The sequence below is a fragment of the Nomascus leucogenys genome, chromosome 23 (genome assembly GCF_006542625.1).
Source record: "Nomascus leucogenys isolate Asia chromosome 23, Asia_NLE_v1, whole genome shotgun sequence".
NCBI classification, from domain to species: domain Eukaryota; kingdom Metazoa; phylum Chordata; class Mammalia; order Primates; family Hylobatidae; genus Nomascus; species Nomascus leucogenys.
Window position 1 is genome coordinate 17,860,846 of NC_044403.1, and position 22,863 is coordinate 17,883,708.

General features: G+C 39.4%; 1 protein-coding gene and 1 pseudogene across 1 annotated transcript in view; one reads left to right on the forward strand and one right to left on the reverse strand.

The window, feature by feature from the left end:
• Positions 1-22,863, reverse strand: part of DERA (deoxyribose-phosphate aldolase) — a 125,419-nt gene that overhangs the window by 52,372 nt on the left and 50,184 nt on the right. Inside the window, exons 5-6 of the mRNA XM_030804640.1 lie at positions 20,981-21,115; positions 1,495-1,623 (exon numbers count right to left, since the gene is read on the reverse strand). Coding sequence (XP_030660500.1) covers positions 1,495-1,623; positions 20,981-21,115 — 264 coding nt within the window. The remainder of the gene's footprint in view (positions 1-1,494; positions 1,624-20,980; positions 21,116-22,863) is intronic.
• LOC105738847 lies at positions 11,319-12,087 on the forward strand (annotated as a pseudogene).

Consider the following 22,863-nt stretch of genomic DNA (forward strand, 5'->3'; position numbering starts at 1 on the left):
TCTTTGAAATGCCAACATCACCGATGAACAACTGTTCAAAGTGTTCCATCCCTTCTCATCCTTAGGATTTTCTGAGATTTTGCTCTCAGACAACAAGTGCAGATATTTTCTAGATAGAGCAGCTGTGACTAGAGCAACAGCACCATTGATGACTAGTAGGCTGATTTTCAGTAGAGTTCCAAGGAATGATCTACTAGGCCTGACAGAGCACTCAAGAAGTACACAAGAGTATGGCAGGCCCAGATTCAAGACCAGAGAAACCAGGTATCTTTATCCAAATATAGGGCCCCTAGAAGGACACCAAGAAATTCAACACTCAATCACAATGTCATGTGATAAGTTACATGATAGGGCTTTTAATTGAATGCTGTGGAGACACACAGAGGAGATAATGGGCCAAACAGTAGGGGGAGAAGCAGTGTCAGGGGAAATAATTCCTGAAAAAGGTAGTACCTGTGCTGAACCCCAAGATGTTAAGTTATTTGGGCAAAAGGCATTCCAGGCAGGAGGCACAGAACGTACAAAGACTCAAAAGGTTGGATGGCACCATCTGCAGAGAACTGCAAGTAATTCTACATGGCTGGAGAACATGGTGTGAAGGGAAAATGAGATGGCAGAGGCACAGCCAGGGTCTTAGGAAGGACCTTTTTAAAATAAGAATCAAGGAATGTACACTTTACCATAAAGATGAAGGGAAACCACTGAAGGAAATGCAAGCAGTACCATAATAAAATTAGCATTAAAAAAAAATTGTGGCAACAGTGTGGAGAACAGATTGGAGGGGAACAAAAGTCAAGAAGACAGGGGTACAGCTGAAGTAATCCCTGTGGAGGAGGATGGTGGCCTAAGACAGCAGCACTTAGAATGGAGGGAAGATGTGTCAGACACAGCAAAGAGGTCTAGAGAGAACTCCCAAGGCTTGTTCACTGATTTATGTGAGGTGAGAAAAAGAAAGAACCAAGCATGACTCCTAGGCTGCAAGCTTGGATGTCTAAATGGATAGACCTGCTGTTCACAGAGATAAAGAATAAGTCAACTTATATTTGAAAGTATAAAAATCAATGATACTGCACTAAATTTTAAAACATTAACACAAACAAAGGCAGAGGCTGTCTCAGATAGTATGGATACATATCTCTGAGATAAATGAAAAGCTTAAATTCAGAGAGGAGTAAGTCAAAAAAATTCCTGTCTAACATATGTTGATGAGTGAATAATCAAAGAATAAAACAGAAGGCAAATCACTAACAAGAGAGCCATCTACTGCCTTATAAGCATAGTGCAGCAATGAAATGCCACGAAAAAAAATGTGGAAGAAAGCCAGGAGTTTTTGACCACTTCACATTGAACATGTTTTTACAAAATATCTGATTCCTCCCACAAAAAAATTCCAAGTGGTTAGCACATTTAATAATAGCTAAATGCTTTCACTTACTTAATTTCTCCTAAAAACATCAATTCAACAGAAACATCATTTGAACATAAAACACTTACCTGCCATCATTGCTATCATACTGGCTTTATAGACATTAGTAAGAGATCCAAGTTCTCCTGTCGCTAATATAGTTTTAAGATGAGCCTCCCCACAGGCCTTGCGAAACTGACGAATCTCATCATACAGGGCTGGGGAAGAAAATAATTGAGGCAGTTACAAAGCAGGCAAGTGATAACATAACTTGGCAGCCGTTTAGAGCTGGTGGAACCCATTTCACATTTAGGAAACATAAAACATTTGTCACTTTCTAAAAATCACCCCAATTTAACATTGCCTGGAGCATTCTGTTACAGTTCACATCCTGGTACAAGGAATGCTTAGTTTGCTACCATGAAACCATTTCTAAGCCCTGGCCTGAGGTCCAGAGACATAGAGCTTTTTAAATATCATAATGACATGCAAATTATAAATAATTTCTGTCTTGTCCATATGATGGTTGCTTCCAACAAAAAACAAATGTAGCTACCATACATACAGTGGTGTACCCCTTTGCAAAGTAATAAAAAAAATCTTAGGTTCTTATTAATTCTTCGATTCACAAGTAATAGGTTCTTTGGTTGGAATATAAAGCATACCTTTCTTGAGAGTTATGTTCATGACAATAAAGACAAAGCAGCTTGTCCCACTGCCTGCCAGAGTATGTTTATATATCTGACTACAAAGTGTTAGGCCTGGCCAGGTAGTGTTGGACGCATGTGCACAAAGCCATCTGTAGGGAGGCTCAGAGATGCTGCCTCAAATCTATTAACCCCTGAGCCCATGACCCCAGTACCACATCTGGCTTTGGAGGGTTCCACTTTGGGCCCAGATTTATTTCATATTTCATATTCAAGGTAACATTTTATATGAAAGGTAACAGGATTTTAGTAAGCAAATTAGACCAAAATCATGAGTATTAAATCTTTAAAAAAATTATTTAAGTCTTTTGTCAATGATACCAGTGAATTTCGGTTTTTACCCTGTTTCAGGCCAGCCACTCTCATTTCTTGAACTCAGGCTACTGCCATGGTAAAAAGACCAAGGCTTTTTCTTTCCTTTGTATTTGAGAATCTTTCATAGCAAGTAGGTTTTTTTGTTTTTTTTTTTTTTTTGAGACGGAGTCTTGCCCTGTCGCCCAGGCAGGCTGGAGTGCAGTGGCGCGACCTCGGCTCACTGCAAGCTCCGCCTCCGGGGTTCATGCCATTCTCCTGCCTCAGCCTCCCAAGTAGCTGGAACTACAGGCGCCCACCACCATGCCAGGCTAATTTTTTGTAGTTTTAGTAGAGACAGGGTTTCACTGTGTTAACTAGGATGGTCTCGATCTCCTGATCTCGTAATCTGCCTGCCTCGGTGTCCCAAAGTGCTGGGATTACAGGCGTGAGCCACCGCTCCTGGCCCATAGGAAGTAGTTTTATAAACACATGGAGTAAACCAAGCAGGAGACAAACATTCATAATACGGGTTGGGGTAAGCATTTCTTAAAGCTAAAATGAGAGTTCTATAATTCACAGGCTTACTAAAGTACATTTAAAAAAATGAAAAATTAGTCTCGGTTAAAAGCACAAGAGTTATAACAGCCAAACAAAACTTGCCTTCTCAATCACAGAAAACATGAACTTGAAGCTCAGAAGTGAAAAATGAAGAAAAATGAAAGCAAATATTCTATTCCAAGATGCTCAGTAAGTTTAGAAAGTTTGTTACCACTGAGAGATGGTACCCACGGAAGGTTCAATAAAGAACAGACTATTTTCACAGATCCTTATTAACGTGCAGTTCTGATTACTAGGGATGATCTGAGATGCCACACCACCTACCTTACCCTGCCCATCTACCTAATCTGGGAGAAAATCATCCTATTTATGCCTCCAATATGACAACCTGTGTAAGAATGTTAAAAATAGTAATAGACTATGTAGCAAAAAGAAATTATATTCTTTTAATTCAGAGAATGAATTGGATGGAATGACATCTCTTGAGTTATTGAAGCTAAAAAAAGAAACTTGTTCTCTAAGAACAAGTGACAAGGAAGATCTTCTGATCTAAAAATCCAAGAACGCTAATCCAAGTTAACTTGTGATTTAATTAATGATTTTCTTCCACAAAACAGTATTGTCATTAAAAGCAGGCTTTAGAGTCAGACAAATGCAGATTTAAAACCCAACTCCATCATTTCCTGTGGGATCTTAGGCAAGTTATTTCTGTCAGCATCAGCTCCATCCTTGAAGTGTCAATAATATTTACTTTACAGGGTTACTAGGAATAAGAGAGAGATATACAAAGTACTTTGCATACTGCCTGACATGTTATAAGCACTCAAAAAGTTTAATTATTAAGTTCAGAATTCTAGTAAAATGAATTTCCACTAAGTGCTGTGTTATAAAAGTCATATCTTATTTCATGGCCTGACCCAGTTCCAGTAACCAAAGTTGTGTTGTATGGATTACTGCTTATAATCAGTGAGCCATCAGACAAGGCTTAAAAGTATTTTATTACAGCAGTTGTTAAAGTGAACTTTGGCCTGTAAAACAAATTCTTCGAACACTGATCACAACCATATTTGTGAACAAAAAAACACCATCCTTTTTCTAAGGTGCCATCTTCTGATGCCAAGTGAATTTCTTGAAGCATGGTTAAAATTAACCAGGAAAATCAGAGGTATTTTATGATTCAGTCATTTGGAAGTTATGCTCTTTAATCCATGATCCAAACAGAATGAACCAAAAGTGGTCACTTAGAGTATAACTGGATTTACAAATATGCAACCAATGCCTTCTCATTCTTTAACTGTCAATTTCTGAAATCATTTTACTGGCCTATTTTACCATATAACAGGATCAAGTTTTTCTGAGAAAGTATCTTAATCTTTAAGGTTCGACTGGTGGAAAGTTGTCATTTCTTTCTGTTACCATTCTGCCCAAAATATACCAGAACAATTAAATCAAAAGTTATACCAAATCTGGTCTTTTTTAAACGTGACCTGGGCTCTATCCAGTGATTGCTTCTATCCAGGCCTTTGAATCTTACAGAGTGAGGCAAAGATGAAAGAATGGTTAGATATTTTCTTTATTACTGCGGCATCAGCAATAGCAGGAGATCCAAAAGTCCAGTGTCCCAGGGGCCAGCCGCCAGCCAACAGTGTGGTATCCGTGCTGGCCAGTAGAAGCAGCACCAGCAGTGGCCCTGGGATCAAGCTCTTCCCGTGGCACAATCTGACTGTGTTCTCTGCTCCTTATTCTCTCATGGTCCTGCTCTTTTTCCAAGCAAGGCCTCCTACTTATTCAGTGAGCTTCTTTATGTCTTCCTAATATAATAAATCCCCTTTCAGCTTCACTTAATCAGAATTGGTTTTATTCATCTTCAACTCATGAATATTTACTGAAGAAGTATAATATTGTAGACAATAATGTGGGTTCTCCTGAGTATATGGATTCACACCTCAACTCTACTACTAGTTTATTGCTTGATTTGGGTAACTTACTTAACTCTAAACCTGCCCCATGTTCCTCATTTACAAAATGGGAATGACAGAAGTATGCACACCTCACGGAGTTATTTTCAAACAGGTTAACACACACAAATAGATAAGGACAATATCAAGCACATTGTTCATGCTCAAGGAATGTCAGTTCCTGTTTTCAAAGTTGTTGGTGGCAGCAGTGATGGTGTTACTGTTATTATTCAGTGCTTATCAGGCTCAGATTACAGAGGGACTTACAAAAGCAGAGGACACCATGATCTATGTTCCTTAAAGAACATAAAATAAAACCCCTTTGGGCCCCTAAAAAAACAGTCTGGGGGAAAAAGTTTACTATATATCACAAACAAGTTTGTTTTTAAGCTAAGAACCCACGCTACTTTGAATAGCACAGACTCTTGAGATAAGACAGTTTTTGCTACCTGCTAGTTGTGTAAACATTTAGGAATTATTCAATTTCTCTAAGCCTAATTACTTAGGGAGGCTCGGTTTGCTCACATATTTTTGTGATGATTAAATAATATATGTTGCTAGAATAGAACCAGGCATTTAGTAGGCATTTAATCATTCAATACTAGCTTCCCATATTTTCCCTCATACACTTCCAGAAACCCAAAAATAACTTTAACGAACAAAAAATAGCAAGCACTGTCCTAATACTTATGAAAGCACAACTAGAATTTGCAGATCTTACATAAAAGAAGAAATAGACCACTTCACTCCAACACAAGCCATAGAAATCACAAAGAAGCATTATTAGTGTTTAGGTCGTTTTGAGGACCTTGACAGTACCATGATAGACACCTTGGAAACTAGATGAATGACATATGCTAATCAAAGTGGCTTGATGGCTGAAACGTAACCCAGTCAATCTCAAATATGTCCTTAACAAACTCAGCTGGCACTTTCCTTTCAATATAAATAAGCCAAACAATGGAAAAATGAATGAGCAGGTTTTCCCCTATGTTGGTAGGAAAGGACAGTGGTGGGGTGTGGAGTTACTGTAACTGCTGCTAGACAACACATGCAGAGGAAATTACAAGTGAAGCAATAAGTTCAACACACGCCCTTTCCAAAAAATTTTTCATGAGGAATAATTACTCTAAATGATGAGAAATCCCCTACGTTTTCAAAGCTTCTTCCCTCAAAAATGCTCAGTGTTCTCCACACACTATTTAACCATCCATTGTGAGACAATTTGCAGTTACCTCCACACTTCCCATGTGAAACATGAGATGTAGGCTGGGCACGGTGGCTCACGCCTTGTAATCCCAGCACTTTGGGAGGCCAAGGTGGGTGAATCACCTGAGGTCAGGAGCTCGAGACAAGTCTGGTCAACATGGTGAAACCCCGTCTCTACTAAAAAAAAAAAATGCAAAAAATTAGCCAGGCATAGTGGCAGACGTCTGTAATCCCAGCTACTCTCTGGAGGCTGAGGCAGGAGAATCACTTGAACCTGGGAGGCAAAGGTTGCAGTGAGCTGAGATTGTGCCACTGCACTCCAGCCTAGGCAACAAGAGCAAAATTCCATCTCAAAAAAAAAAAAAAAAAAGACAGAAAGAAAAGTGAGATGTGGAGAGATAAATGACTTGCCCCAAATCTCATTGTGGGTCAGTTATAGAACAGAGAGGAGGAGTCATGTCTTCATATGTGGAATAAAACTGTATTTCCTCAAAATTTTCTGCCTCTATCCCAGCACACACACACATGCAAGTGTACACTCATTGTAATTACAACATATTCCCAGGGAAATACATTGCAGTGCTTCAAGCAACAGATTCGTCAAAACTCAGAACCTAGAGAGGGATGTCAACTCCCTTCTAGTTCAAACTACTCACTTGACAGATGGGCATTATAAACCTAGGACCTGCTTTTCATTCTTCTAGGGGAAAAAAGCTGCATAAAATGAAAAGTTCCAAGGTAATTCAGAAACATAAGATACTTAATTTTGTATAATACACTAAAAATGAGCTCTAAATTGCTCTTTTAGCCCCCTGGATGGGAAGAAAACAAGGGTATGGTGCTACAGTAGAGTTCATATGTTTGAATCAGGACTTTTCAGCCCTTGCTTGGCCACTAATTAGTGGTGTTACTTGGGAAAGTTACCGAACCTCTCCAAGCTTCATTTTTCTCCTCAAGATTAGATAGGAGAGCTTTACTTTTACAGCTCAAACCCTTCTCAAATTCTGCCAATAAATATAAAAGTATTAAAATGGTTAGGAAGGTAATCAATCATTTTTCCTTCAGATCCACCTTTGATAATAAGCACATGTAAAATGATGGTAAACACTGACTTACTCTAAAAGTTTAAACTTACTCTAAAAGTTTCATCTTACTTCCTAGATGAAAGAGGCTCTTGTTGATTTAGAAAGATGATTCTGAACTCTATCTTTGGGAGCTCTCAACCACAGACAACGGGGAGCAGGGATTTTCTCAGCTACACACTGCCAAGAAGGTGGAGAGAAACCTAGCCCCCATGTCACTGGGGCCTAGAGAAATTCTTGGCCTGCATGTTGCCACATCAGGGTGGAGGCAAGGTCAGGGGGACGTGCAGTCAGCTCTGGGGAAAGTGAAGGTCACCCGTACCAGCGAGGACTGAAAATTCTAGGGGTTGGGGAGGACTTGGCAAGTAGAACCAGGAAGACAACCCGCAGGTTCTAGAGATTGTCAAATACAAAGCAATTGATAAAATAGGTAAATATTGATAAAAAAAGATGAACATACTGAAGATAATGGATAATGGGAGCAAGATTTCTCACTGACGAGAAGAAGGGGTATAAATATGGAAGGGGAAAGTAAGAATAAACCATGCAATGCTGGAGTGTAATAGAGGTTACAGTGTGAAGTTGTAAGTTCTAAGACGGACAGATTTATAGACTGACATATAAATAAACAAATATAGATGAATGTGTGGTTCTATGTGTATGCTGTGTATATGTGTACGTTCATGTATTTACTAGATCTGTCTGACAAGAGGGCCTAGAAACAATAACATCCCAATAGCAGTGAGTTATACCTAGCACCCAGATCTTGGTTTCTAAATACAATTAATCAATAAAAGGAGCAAGAGCTCCTTGGAGAAATGACTGATTGCAAAGCTGGAGCAGACAAAGTCAAAGACACACCTGAAACATCTATTACAAGAAAGCAAGGAAGTTCTCAAAGAATGATGGGAACATAAAAAGGATAGAGGAGCCAGTTTGAAGCAGCTCCTGAAACCGCCTTTGCAAAATTAAGACTGAGACAGTAAAAGAGATCTAACCTAACTGACTCCACCTTGTCTCTAACCTTTAAGCTGTCCTTGTTCCTTCCTGTGCACAGGCTGAACTAACTTTGGGAGGAACTTAGTTTATAGTTCATAGTTTAAAACATAGATAATAACAGCCCTTTCCCAAAACAAACCTCCTTGCCTGGGGACTAGACTGCCTTTGTAGAACTAACAAGTTAGCTACAAGATTAGAAATTATGGCTTAAGAGTCACACAGCTAGGGGCTGTAAGATTCTCACCCTCCCTAAACTGCTCCTAAGATCAATGCTTGAGATATTTTGCAGACCCTGCACTTGATGGATCAGCTGGCACCACCCAGATCGATAAACTGGCTCATCCATTTTGTGGCCCCCACCCAGAAACTAACTCAGCACAAGAGGACAGGTTCAATTCCCTAGGATTCCATCTCCTAGCCAACCAATCAGCACTCCTGGCTCACTGACTTCCTCTATCCACCAAGTTGTCCTTAAAAACTCTGATTCCCAAATGCTCAGGGAGACTGACTTGAGTAGTAATAAAACAAAACTCTGGTCTGCCACACAGCTGGCTCTGTGTGAATTACTCTTTCTCTACTGTAATTCCCGTCTTGAGAAACTGGCTCTGTGTAGGCAGCAGGCAAGGTGAACCCACTGAGCAGTTACGCTCCCAACGGCCAAATCTGGGACTATTTGAGTATCAAAATAAATAATGATGGTAAAGGATTATAACCAATTGAGTAAAATAAGAATCAATGAGTTTTTACAAACAGGAAGGAAGGAAGGGAGGGAAGGAGACAGAGAGGGAAGGAGAGAGGAAGGGAGGGAGGAAAGGACCTCAATACCACCTCAATACCACATCTGGCTTTGTAGGGTTCCACATCATGCCCAGATTTGGTAATGCCAACTCATAAGTATAGAAGAAATGACAGAATTAGAAAATCAGAGTAATAGCTGAAAAATCATCAATGGATGCTAAAAGTGTTAATAAAAGTTAGATGAGGAAAAGGATATTAACATAGTCTCGAAATATCTCCATTCATAATCTGTATTAATTACTTATTAAAATGCAAAATACTTATTAATTTTACAATGGAGAAACTTGGCAGAAACCATCTTTGCCAAGTAAAAAAAGGAACATCATCAATAATGAGACAAATTAACATCTTGTGACTCCTGAAATAATGCACTGAGAAGAACGGAGCAAAAGTTCTGCGGTATGCCTGCGAAAAATGTGTAACCTGAATCTAATTGTGAGAAAATACCAAACAAACCCAAACTGAGGTATATTTTACAAAATAACAGACCAGTAATCGTCAAAGACAAGGAAAGACTGAGGACTGTTCTTAGTATTCTTAGGTTAAAGAATATTAAAGAGATATGAAACAACTGATCTAGACCTAATAAAGAACACTATTGGGACAATCTGCAAAATCTGAACAATCTGTAGATTTAATGGCCGTATGGTTATCAATGTTAATTTCCAGATTTTGATGCAGTACTGTGGCTTGGTACAAGAGTGTCCTTGTCCTTGTCCTTGTTCTTAGGAAATACACACTGAAGTATTTAAGGGTAACAGGTGAACAGGTCTGCAACTTATTCCCAAATGGTTCAGAAAAATATGTATATAATACATAATTTATATATGCATGTACACACATCACAGAGGAAATAAGTCAAAAAAAGTAAATGGGATAGCGCTTTATAATTGGGGAATCTCAGTGATAAAACTGTAGTTTTCTGTACCAATTTTACAACTTATTCTATAAGTTTAAAATTATTCAAAAATAAAAGTTAAAAAATAATTTGATATGTTTGTTGTAATTTAGCATCCAGATATTTTTCTTACAGGAGAGCTTTTTAGACTATCACTCTATGGCTTCTATAACTTTAAAAAAAGTGATTATATATGGTACATATTATTCTGTAACATGCTTTTTTCCTTCAATATATCCTTGACATATTTCTATATTAATAAATACAGGTCTATGGAGCAATTATTAATGGCTGCACAATATTCCATCACATGGACATAAAAAATTTATTCAATCATTTTCCTATTATTGGATACTTAAGGTTCCAGATTTTTTGCTATTATAAGTAATACTTTAGTAAATGTCCTTATAGTTAAATATTTGCAAACATCATGACCTTATTCTCCAGAGCCTTTACTATTTTTTCTGCTTACATATTCACATGTAATATATGTCTGTTGTTAAAAATTCAAACATTAGGAAAACTGGAAATTCTCTATTTAAAAAAACAAGCAATTCTTGCCCTGTACTAGAAAAATAATAATTTGGTGGGCTATTATCAAAGATGCCTGACAAATGAAAATGGAATTCCAATACCACGACTGCAAATTAGTCAGAATAATGCAAAATTTAACAAAACACATACACCAGAGAAATGGCTGGCATAGTGATGTCACATTAAAAACCTATTAATAAATGTTTTGACTTATAATGAGGTTTTCACGGGTAGTGAGAGTGGGTGTGCTAGAAACCCAGGATATATTACATTGCAGATGCTTAATCAATATAGTGGCACAACTAGCAGAAGAGTTGTCTCCTGTTTGTCTCCCCGCATCCCTCCTACTACTGCCACACTGAGAAGAAGTAGACGTCATAACCTGACCTCTGCCTGTCGTTCCCAGGTGAAAAACAAGTGAGGTTGTGTCAGTGGAGTGCTCACTGACAGGAATCAGAGCACTTGGACACACTGAGAAAGTCCTGTGTGCATCAGAGTGTGGATCCAAGGAGTAGAGAGGAGGGAAAGGGGTGAGACTGCATGTTTGAAACAGCATCCAAATAAGGTTGACAACCGGCCCTACCTTCTGCAATGCTGTCCCCACATGCCAGCAGGAACTTGCATCTATAGCATTTTAGTTTTCTAAGATTAACTTGCAAGTCCAGCACTAGATCCTGGAGTCCTGCACCACTCCCACTGATCCCTGAACGCAGATCCCTTCTCCTGAAAGTTGTGAGCAACTTTCCCCTGTCCCCAGTACTGACTGCAGTGGCTCGGGACCATGGCCACACTCCCCACGCCTTGGCTTCACATCACATACATCGTTCCCTCTCTGGGTGCACACTGGGGGTCCCCGACTTCTGCACTGTGCATGAAATGCCCCTGGGACACATCATGAGGCAGGAATTCGAGAAAATTTCCCCAGAGTACATCATGCCCTGTCTGCAGGAGGTCAGCTTCTGCTACCCGCAAAACTTCCTGGGCAAGTAGGTGGTGGGCAACTGCATCCAGGAGCACATTAAGCAGCTGCATTGCAAGGGGGCCCTGCGGGACAGCCAGCTGGCTGGGATGTGTGCAGTGTCTCTAAAGGGTGAACTGTGGAGTGATCAGTTCACCCCACAGTTCTGGGAGCAACAAGAAGGGCTGTGAGGCCATTAGCTTCCTCCTGTCCCTCACTGACAGGCTGGTCCTCTAGTGCAGGAGCCGCTGGGAAAATACTATGTCAAGGAGAGGTACAAGGCAATGGTGGCTTGCTATCTTAAAAATGGAATAGGTTACATTCATCATGTGGACAACCCCAACAATGATGGCCGCTGCATCGCCTGCATCTACTATCTGAACAAGAATTAGGATACCACACTACGCGGTGGGATCCTATGGCTATTTTCAGAGGAGAAATCATTCATGGCAGATGTGGAGGCCATTTGTGAAAAAGTCCTGCTCTTCTGATCAGATTGCAGGAACCTACACGAGGTGCTGTCTTCTATGAGACCAGATGTGCTATACTGTTTGGTACTTTGATAATGAAGAAAGGACAGAAGCCAAAAAGAAATTCAGGAATTTAATTAGGAAACATCTGCCCTCACTGAAGATTGACTGTGCTCCAAAATCTGCTGGCCTTGTTCATTTTAGCAATGGTTCCTGAATTATCTTTAAGAATTGAGATCCGGCCGGGTACAGTGGCTCATGCCTATAATCTCAGCACTCTGGGAGGCTGAGGCAGGTGGATCACCTGAGGTCAGGAGTTCGAGACCAGCCTGGCCAACACGGTGAAACCCCATCCCTATTAAAAATACAAACAATTAGCCAGGCATGATGGTGGACACCTGTAATTCCAGCTACTCGGGAGGCTGAGGCAGGAGAATCTCTTGAACCTGGGAGGCGGAGACTGCAGTGAGCCAAGATCGCGCCATTGCACTCCAGCCTGGGCAACAAGAACGAAACTCCATCTCAAAAAAAAAAAAAAAAAAGGGGTTGAGATCTAAAGATGGCCTCTTCGGTGATGAAAAACTCCCCATCCCTGTCTTATGTGTGGGACTTTGTGTTTCCTTGCCAAGACTGCATGGACCTTCAGATGCTCTCTTTGCCAGATGAACTCATTTGCTATTCCACCTCCAGAAATTCCAGCAGACATACCAGTTGGCCAGCAGTTTACCTGATAGATTTGGTAATGCTGGCTATCAAGACAAGAGCCTAGGAGCATAGGTGAGGAAAATAATCTTGTATTTTATGTATATTTCCTGATTTGAAAGGTTTGAAAAACAATCGCAGATGCCACAGAAAGGCACCATGGAAGCCTTAAAACAGAAAACAGAAATTTGTGTCATCTGAACAATTTCCAGATGTTATTAATCTGGGGCTGTTGAGGTCTCTGGAGAATTATCACAACCTAATGACAACATTATTACATCTATAAAGGGCTGCTGTCATAGTGATCAATCTGTAAATGTCCCATGGGGTGGACACTCCTTTTTCCAAGTCTTGCAACCTGGATTTTCTGCCTTGGCCCCATTTTGCTGAAAATAATGATTTTCTGAATAAAGATGGTAACACCGATTATTCTCTATTTTCACTTCTTACCTGGAGAACGTAATCCCCAGAAGCTAAAACTAGACATTAGGTTTTTTCGTGTTGCTTCGGTGGAATGGAATCTGAATTTAAACCAAAGGAAAAATATCTACTTGGTAGTTTGGTGTCAACCTCTGAAAACAACATGGAAAGAATCAGGTCTACAGACATACAATGAACACTGTACGTCTTGAACAATCTGAAAGGGGAGATGGAGTTGGTATGTGGGTGTACCTGTTCTTTTTCAGTTTTCTTTTTTAATGAGCTCATTCTTAACATTATTTTAAAAAATAGAATGGTATATTTTAAAACAGGAAATGAAAATTTTAAAACCCTCAAAAAGCTAAAAACACATATAAATGAATAAATAAAATTAACTTTCTTCTCTCCAGGGTCCACCTGAAAGGAAAGTATCTTCTCAATTTTGAAGCAGCTGGCAATCTGCTAAGTATTCTGGAAGAGCACTGCTCTAGACATCAAAAACTCTGTTAATAAAACTTATATGTATAAAATTGTGATTTAAGTAAGAATCCAAGCGTTTAAAGGCTGTTTCCTATCTAAAAGTCATAAAGTATATTTCCTTTTATATTTCCTGCTATTCAAAGGCACTTAAAATAATTGTTAACGAACATATCTAAGCAATTATTTTTTGAGTATCAGAAAGATGTTCAACATTGCGCAAGAATGGCCTGAAAATAACTCTTAAGATAATTATATGTACAGTAAAACACTTGATATAAAATTGTACAGCAACCTTTTAAACTAAAACAGTCACAAAATGTTCAAGAACACAGTTTCATCCACCAAAGCAACTAATTAATCTTGTAAGACTAAGGCAGAGATGAGCTAACACACCAGATATTATAATAACCTACAAGAGATAAGATGCACACTTTTATCAATAGTATCTGAAGTTTTGAAGAATTGTAGCATAAAAATGAAAACCATAAAAGCATACAGTTGTCATATTTCCAGAATTTCTGTTATATACAATTCCCAAAACAGAGAAACCACAACTTATAGATTATGTAATTCCTCCCCAAAAAGTGTCTATGGATTTAGAGACTGCTTTTCTAATAAAATATGATTAACACTCTATAAAAGAAACATACCAATTTATTTTTGAGATGTTCTTTCTACCATCCTTCTTGTGTAAAAATCAGCAAATAAGAAAAATAGATTATTGCCCAGATTCAAGGCCTTTAGGATTCTCTTCATATAAGAAAATGAAAAATAATGTGGCTTTGGTGCTGATATTTCATTCTCTTATCCTAAAATGTTTCATAGCCATGAGGTATGTACTTCACAGGCCAGATTTAAGAGAGTAATTCAGGGGTAAACAATTGAAGGAGATGAAAAGTACATGAGGCTCTGGATACAGGAGACAAACGGTACTTCCAAGTGCTCGCTGAATGTAAGATGCTGCAGAATGTCAGACAATCCTAGCCACCTTTGGAACTACATCTGCTGGTGCTCCAGTATGGAATGAGTCTCCCAAAGCTAGTAAAGCCAGCTCCAGGTCCTCAGCTCATGGAGCTAGATTCCTGAACAAGGTGCAATCTGATAGCATTTCCCTGTCACTGGTAAATATATTAGGAAAATAGATGCAACAGAAAGAGGTCATAAAAAAAGTAAAATGAACACCTCTGTATATTTACAGAGCATGGAAAGTATTCAATTTTTAAAACCTGCTCGATAAGATTTATGAGATGATGAACAACTTCTGGTGAATGCTTTCTCCAAAGAACTGTTTAAGGAATGCACCTTAGATGTCAACTTCAACACCACCACTAAGAAATATTGTATTACATGTACTAATCATGGGAATAATATTCACTGAAAATGAAAATGCTAAACATAAAATCAAAGATCATTATAGCTCTAAAGGGTTGTAAAAATCATTATTTCCTATCCCCTCATTTGTAACATTTACATGGAAGCAGAGAGAACCGAAGTGTTTACCCAAGGTCTAGGTATAAATTATCAAAATCATAAAGACTAAAACCCAAGTCCTTAGAGTTCCACTTTATTCACTTAACACATGTGCTATGTGTCATTTCCCTTGACAACGGACCATCATCAGGGGCAGGAGGAGGGAGAAGGAGAAGGCAACATTGCAGCTGGCAAGGAGGGCTTCATCAGGGCCAAGCAACAGGATGATCATTTTACATACATTATCTAATTTCTTCCCTATTGTAACCCTGTGAAATAGATGTCATTATCTCCATTTTACATAGAAGGAACAGAAAACACAGAGAAGAACCTGTCCAACAGTAAACAGTAGAGCCAAGATTCCAACCAAGATCTGTCTAAATGCAAAGATTCAGCTTTCAACTATTCCTGCTTTACCAGTACTGTCCTCCCTTCTTGCCCCACAGTGCATTTGTTCTGGGTCTGACTGTGACATCAACAATGATGGGTGGCCTGGCTGGCTGGCCGGGTGATGTCCCCACTTGGACGCTATCTTTATCAGAGAGCACAGCCATCCCAGGGAGAGGAAAGTCTTCTTCTCTCAAGAGCACAGGAAGTAGATGCACTTCTTAGCTAAATTCGCCAGAATAACACTTTATTCATCAAACTCTCCTGTTTACAGCTAACTACAGATCCAGGCTAAAGGCACAGAAACACATGGGAAATACGAGATGTACTAATTAATCAATTAATTAGTATTAGTAATACAATAAAACATACAATATATGAATGTATTCAATGTATGAGTTTACATACATTGTTGTATGTAAATTCAACAATGCTTCCATTATCTGGCACCTAAAGTATATGCAACTAAGAACTGGAATTATGTCAAAAAAAAAAAGAAGAGTCCTGAGTTAGTACTCCTTAATAAGGACATGGGACTGGTGGGGAAGGAGAACAAAATCACCTGGAGGGATTTTCCTCATTTAGAAGCCTGTTCCTCCCTCACATACACACCTCAATTCTTTTATCACAAATGCCCAGGGGGATATGCTAGAGCCTGTCAGGAAAGCAGCTGGGGCAAATCATTTGAAAATGGTTGTCAGGTATTATAATTTTGAGAACCAACAATACATGCCACACCCTACTGGGTTAAAACTATGGTGATAAGTGAGAAATGTAGTTGTCCACGTTTCCATGTCCAGCTGGACATGAGTGACAGGAGGATTGGCAGGGAAGGACAGTGTGCCGTCACGAGCTCAACATGATCTGACAGTAAAAAGCTTAACCACTAAGGAGCAGGCAAAAAAACAGTAACAAATAAGAAGATACATAAATCAAAAAGCAAAAGAGTCTGGACTGTGAGCTATGAGGCCAATCATCTCAGAGATTCCACTGGCCCCTGAAAGCATCACTGTATTCTGGAATAATATAATCAGTAATGAAACAGTTTGGAATAATCAAGAAAAAATTAAATTGTATTTAATAAAAATTGTTAAGAAAGTCAGGGAAATGAAAATACTTTTTAATAGTTCTTGTTTGTTTGTTTTTTTTGAGACAGGGTCTCACTCTCTTGCTCAGGCTATTTTAGAAATAAATCTATTAGGCCAGGCGCAGTGGCATAGGAGTGCAGTGGCACAATCATGGCTCACTGCACCCTCTGCCTCCCAGGCTCAAGGAATCCTCCCACCTCAGCCCCAACCCTGAGTAGCTGGGACTACAGGTGCATACCACCACGCCGGGCTAATTTTTGAATTTTTTTTTTTTTTTTTTTGTAGAGATGGGGTTTTGCCATGTTGCCCAGACTGGTCTTGAACTCCTGGGCTCAAGTGATCTGCCTGCCTCAGCCTCCCAGAGTGCTGGGATTACAGGCATAAGCCACTGTGCCAGGCCTAATAGATTTATTTCTAAAATAACTAGATTTCTCTGATTTTGTCAAGGTTCAGTGATATTTGAATGTCTACTTATATGTAAATGATGGATGAAATGCAACATGGTGTAGTGATACAATGGAATACGAGTTCTGGAGCAGGTGGCCCTGGGTCCAGGTGGCCCTGGGTCCAGGTGGTCCTGGTGCTCAGGAGGTTTGGTTGTCTTTGCCATAAGGAATGTAACTGAAATCAGCAAGGACATGGCGTTTCCAAAGGAAAGCACACCAAGGTTGTGGAAAAGTCACACTGGGACAGAATCTGAGAACCACTGTTCATTGTCCACGGTTCTCAGAATCTGAGAACCGTGGACACTTCAGGGATGACAGAGGAGGAGGAGGAGCTTGCAAATGAGACGCAGGGGTAATCAGAAACAGAAAGGAAGACCTCAGGAATGTAGGCACCAAAGCCACGACAACAAAGTGTTACTAGAAGGAAGGAACAGTCTGCTGTGTCATATGTTGCATGGTAATGCTGAATAAACAACTGGGGAGTATGCCCTGGACATAATGAGATGAGAGGTCATTAGTATATTAGTTTGAACTTCTCAAGACAAACAAATAAATATAACTCTTTGCAGAATTTTTTTTTTTTTTTTTTTGAGAGGGAATCTCACTCTGTCCCTCAGGCTGCAGTGCAGTGGCGCAATCTCGGCTCCCTGCAACCTCTGCCTCCCTGCTACCTCTGCCTCCCAGGTTCAAGCAATTCACTCACCTCAGCCTCCAGAGTAGCTGGGATTACAGGCATGTGCCACCATGCCCAACGAATCCTTGTATTTTTAGTAGAGACAGGGTTTTGCCATGTTGGCCAGGCTAGTCTCAAACTCCTGACTTCAAGTGAGGAGGACGCCCTGCCCCGGAACGTCCCTGCGGAACCAGAGCTTAGGGCGGCAGCAGAACAAGAGGGGATGAGGCCTCCCAAAGTGCCCGTTTCAGCCTCCCAAAGTGCTGGGATTACAGGTGTGAGCCACCGCATCAGGCCTTCCTTTCAGAATTTTAGTCATGAAGGTAAGAGAAGAAAGGAGGACGTTGCTGGGGATGAAGGAAAGCGAAAGCCGGCATGTGGGTTCTTTCGTAAATGTCTAAGAAAAGCTTGCGTATGTCTAAATGCTTAATGGGAATGAGCTGGCAGAGAGGCTGACCACACAGGAGAAAGAATGCCCAAAAGATAGAGCAGGGCTTCTGAAAATGCAGGTGGAGATGAGAGCCACAGCACAGTGGAGGGAAGGAATTTAGGAGGAAGGAGCAAAGGAAGAAGCAAAGAAAAGCAGCCCTGATGCAAGGACCTGGAGGGAGCTCCTGTCTGATGATTTTATTTTCTCTGAGAAGTAGCAGGTAGTTCATATGCTAACAGTAAAGGAGCTTCAAGGAGGGTGGAAAAGTTAGAAATTTCAGAAAAGTGGACATTTTAAATGGTCACTAAGGAGAACCCAGAGAGGAATACGAGACCTCTCCCACCCCCAAACTCCAGTCTCCTCGAGTTCATACCCTAAACTGTGGACTCTCACGTCCAAGAGAAATGGTTAAGACCACTCTGAAGGGCCAGGTTTAAAAAACGGGGTTCTTAATGAGAACACATGGACACAGGGAGGGGGAACAACACACAGTGGGGCCTGTTGGGGGAGAGTGGAGGCAGGTAGTGCATTAGGGAAAATAGCTAATGCATGAGGCACTTAATACCTACCTAGTTGATGGGTTGATAGGTGCAGCAAACCACCATGGCACACGTTTACCTATGCCAACAAACCTGCACATTCTGCACATGTACCCCAAAACTTAGAAAATAAAATAAAATGGGGTTCTTTCTATTGCGCTTTACCAAGTATCCTACAAATCTCACTGCACAAGGGAGAGGGCCCTGGATTTAAAAATGCGATTGCTTGATAGACATTTCCATCCACAAAATTATTTTATGCTCATATTTTAATAAACAGCTAATATTAAAACATGACACTGAAAAATACAATATGTAATCAAATTGAGAAACAAAATTAAGACAAAATATTGCAGTGAAAAGTCCTAAGTCATTTCAGGTTTCTATTTAGAATTAAATTTCTAGCATTAAATGTTCCTTTTCAATTTGTTTGGGTCAAGAGGTTATTAACACCAGAAAAAGAGTTAATAGAAAAGTATGGTCCAGGACAAAGATGTGTCATTATATTTTACATAAATGCCTGTTATTGGGAAATTATCAGTTCTTAAAAACAACCATTCCTAGTTCATTAAGGGGCAGTCAATTACATCAAAACCCATCTCCTACTGTATTTTATTTTCCAATTAGTAGCATAATATAAACCATATTTCTATATCCACAACTGCTTAATAAAAGGTGTAAGTTATAATATAAACCCTATTTCTATATCTACAATTGCTTAAGATATAAAGGACATACAGGTTTGTATACAACTAAATCACATAAAGTTTATTGCCAGATTTGTTTTAAATACTATGCTTACTAACTTTTTCATTTTACTCTAGCCTTAAATCTTAGTGAAATCCATGACTAAAAGCAGATAAGCAAAATTAATATATAGGAACAGAGATATCTATTTAAAATATGCCTTTTAAGAATGACTAATTGGCTAAAACACACACATGAACAATCATAAAAAAGGAACACAAAATACAAAAAGATATTTGTGAACTGTCAAGAATTTAAACCTGGCAAGAATTATAAATGTTGATGAGTATTAATGGGGAACTTGGGGGCGGTGGGGTGAAGGCAATGGAAATGGGAATGTACAGGAAAGTAGCTAATATTCCAAGCTAAAACCTCTATTTTCCAGCTTACTTGCAGCCAAGAATGGCCATGTCACTCAGCTCAGGCCAGTGGGCAAAGGTGTAATAAACAAAGGTGTTGTGTGAGACTTAATGAGAAAAGCCTTTCTTTCCTATGGTCTAGGAGATGAGTGTAAGGTGCTGGAGCTTCAGAAGCCATCTCAGACAATGAAGTGCCCTTGACATTAACAGCAGAAGCCACATGCTTTGGAACTGGAATACAAACGTAGCCCGGCTCTCCAAGAACTTTGTGGACCTGCCACACACCCCTGAAAGACCTACCCCTGGACTTTATATAAGAGAATAAATACTGAGGGTTTAAACCACGGACTGCATAACCAAAAGCAATTCGTAATTGACAATCAATAGAATTAGGCTTTACAAATAGACAAATAAAGGCTTTACAGATACAGATGGATAGAAAGAGTCACAGGAAAATACCCAGGAGATATAGGCAAGTCCAATAAGCAAGTTAAATAAGAGATAAAATCCTATCTCTTATTTAAACTTTAAGAGTGTGGGAATAGCCTCCATAATTAGTATAAAATATGCCTTTTATTTGATATACACACATATAAAGAGACAACATATTTTCCTGGCTTTAACTTGTAATTTCATTAAAAATTTTTGGTTAAACTATTTATTATAATGACTTTTTTGAAAGAGAGAATTTTACTTTTCTAGCTACCAATGACCTCATCTTTAGTATACAAAATATATTTAAGACAGAGGTAAAATCTATTTGATTCTTTAATATCTATTTAAAAAAACAAAAGCTTGTTGCTGGAAAGGGCAATGTCTTAGTGTACGCTGACGTGACAGTGAATCATTAACCTCATGATAGTCATCAGAGCTATGTCTAAGAACGCTAGAAGTAAAAATAAACTTAGTCAACTTAATAATCCCATACCTTCAAAGACTGCAAAAATTAACATAAAAAAGGGAAGTTTCCTCCAATATATTCAAATAAACTTTGCATAAAAGACTTGCCTGGAGTGAAGTATGTATTTAGTAACAAAACAGTATAGAATAGTAATAACTTTTCCCTTCTAAAGAAAAAGCATGTTGGTAAAATAAAATTGTTTTAAAAGTTATGAATCTATTGCATGGAAGTAACTATTCACCTAAGCACTCAAAAGGATCTGAAAAGTTCACGCAGGTAGGCAACTGCCTAGATTTATGAGGGGCACAAGGATGGGTAATCTTAGCCATGCCTTCTCCTAAACTTACCATTTGATCTACTAACTTGTCACCTAGAACAGTGACCTCTAAAACATGCTACATCTTGCCTCATCACCTGATTCACCAGGGAAGAATGGTGAAACTCTCTTAGGTAAGAGCATGCACCTACCTTCCCACTGGCCTGTCAGCACCAAGCTTCTGTTAATTACTACGTCGATTTCTGTAGCTCCATCTTCCACAGCCAATCTGATCTCTTCTAATCGTGTCTTCAAATGAGTCTGTCCAGCTGGAAATCCAGTGGCCACTAATAGAGTTAAGAAAGGAAATGAAAAAAGAGGGAAGGAGGGAAGAAGGAAAGTAAGTAAGCGGGGTAGGGAAAAACAAATTTCAATTGGTCAGTAGTAGCTCATCAAAGAATTCCAAACCCCTAAACATCAGCATTTAAAGACCAATGCATTGACACTTAAGAACATCACTTATGTTATGCATAAGTGTGAAGAAATTGAATGTTCTCTCATATTAGTGTTAGGACAACTATCATTTTCTGGAAGACCTGAAATTAAGATGCTGCAGAGATGCTCATGAAGGTGGATTAAGTAACCAGCAAAAATGTTATCTTCACAGTGATACCATAAAATAGTAGTTGTAGCCCTGTCTTAATGAACACTAGTTATCTAGCACACTAGTTCTGGATCCAAATCTTGATCAAGTTAGCTATCTTGATTTACTCATTTACCCTTGATTTATCTTAATTAACTCTCTCATGAACCTCTTTAGCTGTGGTAAACAAACTGTCCTATGTGTTCCTCCCACTGCCTATGTTAAAAACAACCAGCCTGGCAGATGAGCATAAAGAAAAGAGAATGCAGGAGGAAAACACACCTAATTAGTCCACAAAATTGAGGCAGGGGCAGGGTTGGGAAGAGCAGAGCCAAGTGTAAATAAGAGGAAAATGAAAACACAAAACACAACTACACTCTTGAAAAATAGTAACATCTTTTACATGCACATCATTAACTCTCCATCCCTGTTTCTAAAAAAACCTGTCATGTTACCTTGATATTAAATTCCTTGGGGCTGGGAGCAGTGGCTCTTGTCTGTAATCCCAACATTTTGGGAGGTCAAGGCTAGCGGATCATCTGAGGTGAGGAGGTTGAGACTAGCCTGGTCAACATGGTGAAACCCCATCTCTACTAAAAGTATAAAAATTAGCCTGGCGTGGTGGTGCACGCCTATAGCCCCAGCTACTCGGGAGGCTGAGGCAGGAGAACTGCTTGAACTCAGGAGGCAGAGGTTGCAGTGAGCCGAGATCGTGCCACTGCACTCCAGCCTGGGTGATAGAGCGAGACTCTGTCTCAAAAATTAAAATTAAAAAAATTCCTTAGGTCTGTTACCTTAGAGGAAAGCATGTTTCTCTGTTGTTTAAAGCAAAAACTGAACTGACTGAGGCTGATGAAAAATTAAGGTCTATACAAGTGTAGCTGCCAAATACTTCAGGAATCCTCATAAATCAATTCTATATAAATACTGTGTACCATGTTTCTTTTAATATATTCCTAATAAGCTAATGACCTTTATAAACTCCTTTTAAATTTTTACTTATTTTTTTGTAGAGATCTTTGTTGCCCACGCTGGTCTCAAACTTCTGGCTTTAATCAGTCCTCTTGCCTGAGCCCCCCAGAGTGCTGGGATTACAGATGTGAGCCACCATGCCTGGCCTAGACTCCCTTTTTAAAGCATCAGGATATTCCTCTAACATCTCTTAAAACTAGAATCTAATTTTATATCTGTCTATTCATCCATCCATATACACACAGATACATATTTACCAAACTAATGTTTTAAAGACTTTTCTGTCATACCAAGTCCTACTGTGTCTATCTGAAGTCAGTGACTTTTGAATGCACCCTCTCCTTTATCTTCTAGGTTTCGTGTGGCTTTTATCAGCTCCCGCATGGACTGTGACAAGTCTCCCCTAACCCCATTTCACTCCTTTTCTAATTCATCCAGGACCATCAGGTAATTTACTATGCCATGAAGCTGATCATGTCA